General features: G+C 49.1%; 2 protein-coding genes across 2 annotated transcripts; one reads left to right on the plus strand and one right to left on the minus strand.

Moving 5' to 3' along the window:
• Positions 1–6,632: 6,632 nt before the first annotated feature.
• LOC139266729 (histone H2A type 2-A-like) lies at positions 6,633–6,998 on the plus strand. Its single transcript, XM_070884316.1, has one exon. It carries the CDS (start codon positions 6,633–6,635, stop codon positions 6,996–6,998), a length of 366 nt encoding a protein of 121 aa, XP_070740417.1.
• Positions 6,999–8,292: 1,294 nt separating this feature from the next.
• Positions 8,293–8,673, minus strand: LOC139267001 (histone H2A type 2-A-like). Its single transcript, XM_070884634.1, has one exon. The coding sequence runs from the start codon at positions 8,671–8,673 to the stop codon at positions 8,293–8,295; it is 381 nt and encodes a 126-aa protein (XP_070740735.1).
• Positions 8,674–10,436: the final 1,763 nt, after the last annotated feature.

The following is a 10,436-nucleotide window of genomic DNA, read 5'->3' on the forward strand; positions in this document are numbered from 1 at the left end:
ACTCCCCTTGGACATTGGTTCCGGTCCTGCCCAGGTGCAGACAGTCCGGTTTGTACTGGTTCCATCTCCCCCAGAACTGGTTCCAATGTCCCAGGAATTTGAAACCCTCCCTTCTGCACCACTCCTCAAGCCACATCTGAGCTATCCTGCAATTCCTACTCTGACTAGCACGTGGCACTGATAGCAATCCTGAGATTACTTCTTTTGAGGTCGTACTTTTAAATTTAGCTCTTAGCTCCCTAAATTCATCTTGTAGGACCTCATTCCGTTTTTTTACCTATAATCGTTGGTACCTATATGCACCACGAAACTGACTGTTCTCCCTCCCCCTTCAAAATGCCCTGCATCCGCTCCGAGACATCCTTGACCCTTGCACCAGTGAATATCTGTTGACCATGTACAAATCTCGATCGACAAACAGAGCAGAGAGTTTGCTGTTCAGATTACTGAATATATTACACTAAAAAATGAATGAACCTTCTTGGTAAGAGTTTTGCCTGAGAGCTGAATAGAAACACAAAGAACAGAGTATAAATCAGGAGGGGTTGTAACTGGTGACCTCATTCAAGAATTTGTGATTGCGGCGAGCAACAAATCTGATTGGATGTTTAAAGAGACCAATAAGTGAGATACAGAACAATGGATATTGACATGGCAGCCAATGAAGCAACCACACTCATTGCCTCATTACCATAGGGCTGTGGGCGGACTGTGGGGCTGCCCATATAATGTGGGCTCAGAGCAGAGTTTCCTCAAATCTGCACTGGACTGAACCAGATGATGGCTGACACAAAGAAAACAGATACTGCCAAGAAAGGCGCCAAGAAAATAATCAAGAAAACCCCACAGAAGGGTGGCAAGAAGCGCAAAAAGTCGAGAAAGGAGAATGAGTCGATCTACATCTACAAAGTGATGAAGCAGGTTCACCCCGACACCAGAATCTCCTCCAAGACCATGGCCATCATGGACTCAGTTCTGAACGATATTTTTGAGCGCATCGCGGGTGAGGCTTCCGCTTGACCCATTACAACAAGCAGTGCACCATCAGCTCTGGTTGATCCAGACAGCCGTGCGCCTGCTGCTGCCCGGGGAGCTGGCCAAGCACGCCGTGTTAGAAGGGACAAAGGCAGTGACCAAGTACACCAGCTCCAAGTAAAACAGTGTGCTGTCCTGAGAGGACAAACCCAAACACTGTTGTGTATCTGTAAAGCATGCACTCCCATGTTCCACCACCAGGGAGCTCATCCCCTGAAGTCCCAAGGGATCCCAGCATCCCTTGGGAGCACTATATATAAGCCGGCCCCTAAGGCCTGTTCCTCACTCTGGAGTGTCTTATTAAAGACTGATGTCACTGTTACTTTAAGCTCCCTGTGTGCAGTCTCATCTGTGTTAGGAACACAATAAGTGGTGACGAGAATACGAATCCAACGCAAAGATGCAGCAAACTGTGGGCATCCTGGAGAAGTTCTCGGCGGGTGAGGACTGGGAAGCCTATGTCGAATGGCTAGACCAGTACTTTGTAGCCAACGAGCTGGACGGAGAAGGAAGCGCTGCAAAAAGGAAAGTGGTCCTTCTCACAGTCTGCGGGGCACCGACCTACAGCCTCATGAATCTTCTGGCTCTGGTGAAACCCACAGATAAGTCATATGAGGAGCTGTGTACACTGGTTCGGGAGCATCTTAACCCGAGAGAGAGTGTGCTGATGGCGAAGTATCGGTTCTACACGTGCCAGTGATCTGAAGGTCAGGAAGTGGTGAGCTACGTCGCTGAGCTAAGGCGGCTTGCAGGACAATGTGAGTTTGATGGCTACCTGGAGCAAATGCTCAGAGACGTTTTTGTACAGACCATCCTACCTTTGACTGTAGAGACACCGACCCTCAGTAAGGCCATTGTGATAGCACAGACATTTATGTCCACCAGTAATAACACCCAACAAATCTCTCAGCACACAAGTGCAAGCAATGTTCATAAATTAACTGGAACTGTGTTTGCGAGCAGAAATGTACAGGGCAGAACCCACGAGTCTGCAACTGCCAGCAGGCCTCAGATGACCCAGATACTCAGTGTCCCCAACAAAAGATGAATGCAAGGCAATTCACGCCTTGTTGGCTTCCATTCAGCATATTCATGCCGCTTCAAAGGGTATGTTTGCAAGAACTGTGGAATAATGGGCACCTCCAACGAGCTTACAAATGAGCTGCAAGCTCTGCAAAACCTGCTAACCACCACGTGGCAGAGGAAGATCAGCCTATGGTGGATCAAAGCAATTTCAAACCTCAGAGAGAGGAGGCAGATGCTGAAATACACGGGGTGAGCACATTTTCGACGAAATGTCCACCTATAATGCTAAACGTAAAATTGAATTGCTTACCCGTAGCCATGGAACTGGACACTGGTGCTAGCCAATCCATCATGAGTAAAAAGATGTTTGAGAGACTATGGTGCAACAAGGCATTCAGACCAGACCTGAGCCCCATCCACACGAAACTGAGAACGTACACCAAGGAGCTTATTTATCACTGTCCTGGGCAGTGCCATGGTCAAGGTCACCTACGAGCACACTGTGCATGAACTGCCACTCTGGATTGTCCTGGGCGATGGCCCCACATTGCTTGGAAGGAGCTGGCTGAGCAAAATCCTATGGAACTGGGATGACATCCAAGCGCTATCACATGTCAATGAGGCCTCATGTACCCAGGTTCTTAACAAATTTCCTTCCCTTTTTGAGCCAGGCATTGGAAACTTTTCCAGGATGAAGGTGCAGATCCACTTGGTCCCAGAGGCATGACCCATTCACCACACTGCACGAGCGGTACCTCACATGATGAGAGAGAGAGTGGAAATCGAGCTGGACAGGCTGCAACGTGAGGACATCATCTCCCCAGTGGAATTCAGCGAGTGGGCCAGCCCAACTGCTCCTGTACTCAAAAGTGATGGCACGGTCCGGATTTGTGGCGATTATAAAGTAACTATTAATCGTTTCTTGTTACAGGACCAATACCCGCTACCTAAGGAAGATGACCTATTTGCGACGCTGGCAGGAGGCAAGACGTTCACCAAGCTCGACCTGACTTCGGCCTACATGACGCAGGAGCTGGAGGAGTCTTCAAAGGGCCTCACCTGCATCAACACACACAAGGGTCTGTTCATCTACAACAGATGCCCGTTTGTAATTCGGTCAGCTGCAGCGATCTTCCAGAGAAACATGGAGAGCCTACTCAAGTCGGTACCACACACGGTGGTCTTTCAGGACGACATATTGGTCACGGGTTGGGACACAGTCGAGCACCTACAAAACCTGGAGGAAGTCCTCCAGTGACTGGATCGCGTAGGGCTGTGGCTGAAGAGGTCGAAATGCATCTTCATGGCAACAGAAGTGGAGTTTTTGGGGAGAAAGATCACGGCCTACAGACACCAAGACAGAGGCTATTAGGAACGCACCCAGGCCACAGAATGTCACAGAGCTGCGGTCGTTCCTGGGACTGCTCAACTATTTTGGTAACTTTCTACTGGGGTTAAGCACCCTTTTAGAGCCCCTACATGTGTTATTGCGCAAAGGTGAGAACTGGGTATGGGGAAGAAAACAAGTAATTGCTTTTGAGAAAGCCAGAAACATTTTATGGTCCAACAAGCTGCTTGTATTGTATAACCCGTGTAAAAGACTTGTGCTAGCATGTGATGCATCGTCGTACAGAGTCGGGTGTGTATTACAACAAGCTAACGTTGCGGGGAAGTTGCAACCTGTCGCCTATGCTTCCAGGAGCTTGTCGAAGGCCGAGAGGGCCTACAGCATGATTGAGTAAGAGGCATTAGCGTGAGTGTTCGGGGTAAGGAAAATGCATTAGTACCTGTTTGGTCTCAAATTTGAGCTGGAAACTGATCACAAGCCCCTCACATCCCTGTTTGCTGAAAACAAGGGATAAATACTAATGCCTCAGCCCGCATACAAAGGTAGGCACTCGCGCTATCAGCATTTAATTATGCCATCCGCCACAGGCCAGGCACCGAGAACTGTACGGATGCTCTCAGTCAGCTACCATTGCCCACCAGGGGGGTGGAAATGGTGCAGCCTGCAAACGTGTTGATGGTGGTGCAGCCCGCAGACTTGATGATGGTCATGGAAGCGTTTGAAAATGATAAATCACCTGTCACGGCCCACCAGGTTAGGACTTGGACCAGCCAAGATCCTCTGCTGTCCCTAGTAAAAAACTGTGTACTGCATGGGAGCTGGGCCAGCATCCCCGTTGAAATGCAAGAGCCAATCAAGCCATTCCAGTGGCGAAAGGACGAGCTGTCCATTCAGGCAGACTGCTTGTTGTGGGGTAACCGCGTAGTGCTACCAAAAAAGGGCAGGGAGACGTTCATCTCGGATCTCCACAGCACACACCCGGGTATAGTAATGATGAAAGCGATAGCCAGATCCCACGTGTGGTGGCCCGGTATCGACTCTGACTTGGAGTCCTGTGTACGGCAATGCAGCGTGTGTGCTCAGTTGAGCAATGCGCCCAGAGAGGCACCACTAAGTTTGTGGTCTTGGCCCTCCAGACCATGGTCGAGGATCCATGTCGACTATGCGGGCCTGTTTCTCGGTAAAATGTTCCTGGTGGTGGTGGATGCTTTTTCAAATTGGATTGAATGTGAAATAATGTTGGGAAGCACTGCCACCGCCACCATTGAAAGCCTGAGGGCCATGTTTGCCACCCACGGCCTGCCTGACATACTGGTCAGTGACAACGGGCCATGTTTCACCAGTGCCGAATTTAAAGAATTCATGACCCGCAATGGGATCAAACATGTCACCTCGGCCCCGTTTAAACCAGCCTCCAATGGGCAGGCAGAGCGGGCAGTACAAACAATCAAACAGAGCCTTAAAGAAGTCACAGAAGGCTCACTCCAAACCCACCTGTCCCGAGTACTGCTCAGCTACCGCACGAGACCCCACTCGCTCACAGGGGTGCCCCCGGCTGAGCTACTCATGAAAAGGACACTTAAAATCAGACTCTCGCTGGTTCACCCCAACCTGCATGATCAAGTAGAGAGTAAGCGGCAGCAACAAAATGTAAACAATGGTCGCGCCACTGTGTCATGGGAAATTAATCTGAATGACCCTGTGTACGTACTAAACTATGGACATGGTCTCAAGTGGATCGTGGGCACGGTGATAGCTAAAGAAGGGAATAGGTGTTTGTAGTCAAACTAGACAATGGACAAATTTGCAGAAAGCACCTGGACCCAATGACGCTGTGATTCACAGATTGCCCTGAACAACCCACAGCAGACACCACCTTTTTTGAGCCCACTACACACACCCAAAGGATCAACGACACCACACCGGACCAGGAAATTGAGCCTAACAGCCCAGCAAGGCCAGGCTCACCTAGCATGGCCAACACACCAGAACAGACATTTATACTGAGGCAGTCCACCAGGGAAAGAAAGGCTCCCGACTGCTTCACCTTGTAAATAGTTTTCACTTTGACTTTGGGGGATGGGAGGGGAGTGATGCTGTGTATCTGTAAAGCATGCACTGCCATGTTCCGCCACCAGGGAGCTCATCCCCTGAAGCCCCAAGGGATCCCAGCATCCCTTGGGAGCACTGTATATAAGCCGGCCCCTAAGGCCTGTTCCTCACTCTGGAGTGTCTTATTAAAGACTGTTACTTTAACCTCATCTGTGTTAGGAACACAATAAGCACAACGGCTCTTTTAAGAGCCACCCACAGCCTCTCTGAAAGAGCTGCACAAAAGCATCACGATTTATACTCAAATTACTAATTATTTCCTGAACAAGTGAGTAAGAACCTTTGCAGTTCCAGCTGTAGATTTAGTTTTGAATTGACCGATAAGCAGCTTCACTGTCCGGTTTGACCTCAGTATCGCTGGAATTTCCTGCCCATAAACTACAAACACGGTCCCTGGTCACTCTTTCCCTTTGCACTCAGACCCGTTCATTTACACCGCCTGCCGAAGTAAGAGCTTGTTTAGGGGCTGAGACTCCGATTTCAGTCACACATTCTCTCTCGCAAGCCCTTTTCAAGTTTATTTTTCAATTCCTGTTGCGGGTCAGTCCGTTTATTAACCCGACACTTCCCGCAGTGTCCTCCCAGAATGGGAGTTCTTACAGGAGCCGTTTGAACGCTCTGTTGATCTTTTCTTTTCACAGAGGGACTCTGAGTTCTGGTCTCACTTCCGCCTTTGTGGGGGATCGATTAATTTATAAATCCCCAGTTTTACAAAGATCCTGTTACAGAATCAGTGCGGATTGAAACAGTGCCCGAATTTAATCCTGATTGCAGCAGCCTGGAATTGGCAAGGGAAATATGGCTTAAGATAAAAGGAAACAAAAATATTTGGCTAATGGTGAAATTACTAACATGGTCCGCAATTTTGACAATTATTGGCGCGATTTTTGAATTTCTAAATCGGTTGAGGACTGACTGGTGAGAAGAGTCATTTCCGCTCAGCTTTCATTGGCGGACTAAGCAGGCTGCGATTGGTCATCAGAAAAGACCAATGAAATTCACCACAGAGCGACCAATCACAAGTTCGCTCTCTACATTTCTCCAGAAGGTATAAGAAAGGCAGCTTTGGGAGGAGTTTCTCATTCTATCCATGAACGTGTGGATTGTGGAAATGTCTGGAAGAGGAAAAAGCGGCTGTAAAGCTCGGGCCAAGTCTCGCTCCTCCCGGGCCGGACTGCAGTTCCCTGTGGGCCGTGTTCACAGGCTCCTGCGGAAGGGGAACTACGCTGAGCGTGTGGGTGCTGGAGCCCCCTACATGGCTGCTATGCTCGAGTATCTGACCGCTGAAATCCTGGAGCTGGCCGGCAACAACAAGAAGACCCGCATCATCCCCAGACACCTGCAGCTGGCCGTCCGCAACAACCAGGAGCTCAACAAGCTGCTGGGAAAGGTGACCATCGCTCAGGGCGGGGTGCTGCCTAATATCCAGGCTGTGCTGCTGCCCAAGGAAACCACCAGTGCGGCCCAGAGCAAGTAAAGCGGACCGGATTTAATCTAATAACTGAACAGCTCTTTTCAGAGCCACCCACAGTTCCTGTGAAAGGGCAGGTTACTGTTCTATGGATTGCAGTTGTTGTTAGATCTATAGACCATAATTATCCCCGATCTAGTTTAATATATTAAATCTCTGCACTGAAGCTGGGCGTTTCCTGATCTCGGTTATAAATCGGTCACTCTCTGTCGAACATGTAGAAATCTAGATCGACAAACACTGCCGCAGGTTTGCTGTTAGCGGATTTTCGGATCAATGAATCAATATGGAGAGAGACCGACTTCAGAGAAATACAAAACAGACGGCACCTGAGACCGGCCTTCAGTGAACACGTTGTGTGCGCCGACTATAAACGGATGTTAAGAGCCGAGTATAAAGGGAATGAGCGGTTGATGGGTCCAACGTTTCTGACTGAGAATTAATTTGTTGGTTCAAAGTCCGTTTTAACGCTATGGGAGAAGCACCTGAATGATTTTCGTCAAAATTAATTTCATTGACAATTATTCTTAGTTATAAAATGCTGCTGTTACAAGTTCACATAATTCATTTCTGACCTGACAGGGATATTAAAATTACATCGGTTGCGATGACCGGGAATTGACCCCGAATCAACTGCTATGGAAGGCAGTTATGCTCACCACCATCCCCCACAAATAAGCATTGTATTTACGGACTAACTAGTTCTTGCGGCTCTCAAGTGGGACAAATATTATGTTCAGTAATCAGAATGTAAGCTCGGTGCTGGGACACTTTCCCTCCAATTAAAAACGGTCACCTTGCTTGGGCTGAGCCCGCACCACATTTATTAGTTTTAAGCCCTTTAGTTTAAAAAAATACAGATGAGGATTTTTTTTGTAAATTGACTAATTTGTACGACATTAACTTGTTGGAAGGCACTAAGTTTGGTTTATTAAAACCAGCCTCTTCCTGTCACTTTGTAAAATGTGAGCGATGGTGGTACAGTGAGCGGCCTCCCAAGCAGTGGGCCCAGCTTCGATTCCCGGCCATCGCAATCGAGCTCAGTTTACCGCCTCGCAGGCCAGAAATGATTTATGTTACCTTGCAGCAGGATTTTATAGCAGCAAACCCGTTGCACTGACGGTCGACAGTGACCAGTTTATAACCGAGAATGTCTGAGGGTCATTTCTGATCAGGAAACTAACAGCTTAATTGCAGAGATTCAAAGTTAATTTAGATCTGGGACAAGTGTGATCCATAGAACATAGAACCTGCCCTTACATTAATACTGTGGGTGGCTCTGAAAAGAGCCTTTGGGTTATTAGATTAAATCCGGTCCGCTTTGCTTGCTCTGGGACGCACTGGTGGTTTCCTTGGGCAGCAGCACAGCCTGGATATTAGGTAGCACCCCGCCCTGAGCGATGGTCACCTTTCCCAGCAGCTTGTTGAGCTCCTGGTCGTTGCGGGTGGCTGGGGATGATGCGGGTGGTCTTGTTGTCGCGTTGCCGGCCAGCTCCAGGATTTCAGCGGTCAGATACTCGAGCACAGCAGCCATGTAAACGGGAGCTCCGGCACCCACACACTCGGCGTAGTTCCCCTCCCACAGGAGCCTGTGAACACGGCCCACAGGGAACTGCAGTCCGGCCCGGGAGGAGCGAGACTTGGCCCGAGCTTTACCGCCGCTTTTTCCTCTTCCCGACATTTTCACAATCCACACGTTCAGAGAAAGAATGAGAAACTCCTCCCACATCTGCCCATCTTGTACCTTATAGAGAAACGCAGGGAGCGAACTTGTGATTGGTCGCTCTCGGGTGAATTGCATTGGTCTTTTCCGATAACCAATCACAGTCTGTTTAGCCCACCAATGAAACTAGGGCTGAAATTAATGTCTCCAACAGTCAGAATAACGATTTTTAAATTCAAAAACCCCGCCAATAACTTTAAAAATAGCGGATTATGTTAATACATTCACCATTAGTCAAAGATTTTCAACAGGTTTTAATTTATTTTGTCTTATTCCACAAACCCCTTGCAAGTTCCAGGCTGTTCAGTCAGGATTAAATTCGGGTACCGTTTCAAACAGTTTGTAATGTGCGCAAATCGATCCGCACTGATTCTGTAATGGGACACATTCCAACTCAATCTTTGTAAAAGTTGGTTTTCATAGATTATCGATCGATCCCCCGCAAAGGCGGGAGTGAGACCTGAACTGGGAGTCCCTCTCTGAAAAGGGAAGAGGGACAGAGTGTTCAAACTGCAAGAACTCCAACTCTGGGTTGTTACACTGCATCAAGTGTCGGGTTAATAAACGGACTGACCCGCAACAGGAATTGACAAATAAACTTGATAAGTACTTACAAGAGAGAATGTGTGACTGAAATCTGAGTCTCAGCCCCTAAACATGCTCTTAATTCGGCAGGCGGTGTAAATGTACAGGTCTGAGAGTGAAGCTGCTTATCTGAGAATTTTAAACTAAATCTACAGCTGGAATTACAAAGGTTCTCACACACTTGTTCATGAAATAATTAGTGAATTGAGTCTAAAGGGAGATGTGTTTGTGCAGCTCTTTCAGAGAGATTGTGTGTGGCTGTTAAAAGAGCCGTTGTGTTTGGGTTTGATCTCTCAGGACAGCGCACAGTTTTACTTGGAGCTGGTGAACTTGGTTACCGCCTTTGTCCCTTCCGACTCTGCGTGCTTGGCCAGCTCCCCGGGCAGCAGCAGGCGCACGGCGGTCTGGATCTCCCGGGAGCTGATGGTGCGGCGCTTGTTGTAATGGGCCAGGCGGGAAGCCTCACCCGCGATGCGCTCCAAAATATCCTTCACAACCGACTTCATGATGCCCATGGCCTTGGAGGAGATGCTGGTGTCAGGTGAACCTGTTTCATCACTTTGTAGATGGAGTAACTCTCCTTCCTCGACTTTCTGCACTTCTTGCCGCTCTTTGTGATGTTTTATTGATTACTTTCGGCACCTTTCTTGCCCCTTTTCCCTGCCATGGGGAGAGAGCTCACCGGCCGGCATGCGCGGCCCTTTGGGCAGGAACAAACAGTGGGCGGGGCTTCAGGGTGCCTGTCAGTTTGATTGGACACATGGTTGTGCCCAGTCAGTGGCCCCTGACAGGGAACCTTGATCTGCTGATTGTTGTCTAGTGACCCTGGGCCTCGGGCTCTCCCTAATGGGCCAGCCCATGCTCACCCTATTGGGCCAAACCAGTCTCACCCTATTTGGCAGGCATAGGCTCACCCTATTGGGCCAGCCCGGGCTCACCTTATTGGACCAGCCCAGGCTCACCTGTTGGGCCAGCCCGGCTCAACCTATTGGGTCAGCTCAGGCTCACCCTATTGGGCCAGCCCGGGCTCACCTTATTGGACCAGCCCAGGCTCACCTGTTGGGCCAGCCCGGCTCAACCTATTGGGCCAGCACAGGCTCACCCTATTGGACCAGAACAGGCTCACCCTATTGGGC

This window comes from Pristiophorus japonicus, chromosome 7 (genome assembly GCF_044704955.1).
Source record: "Pristiophorus japonicus isolate sPriJap1 chromosome 7, sPriJap1.hap1, whole genome shotgun sequence".
NCBI lineage: Eukaryota > Metazoa > Chordata > Chondrichthyes > Pristiophoridae > Pristiophorus > Pristiophorus japonicus.

What these genes read in the sequence shown, in the direction of transcription:
- LOC139266729 (XM_070884316.1), top strand. Translation starts at nt 6,633, where the DNA reads ATGTCTGGAAGAGGAAAAAGCGGCTGTAAAGCTCGGGCCAAGTCTCGC.
- LOC139267001 (XM_070884634.1), bottom strand. Translation starts at nt 8,673, where the DNA reads ATGTCGGGAAGAGGAAAAAGCGGCGGTAAAGCTCGGGCCAAGTCTCGC.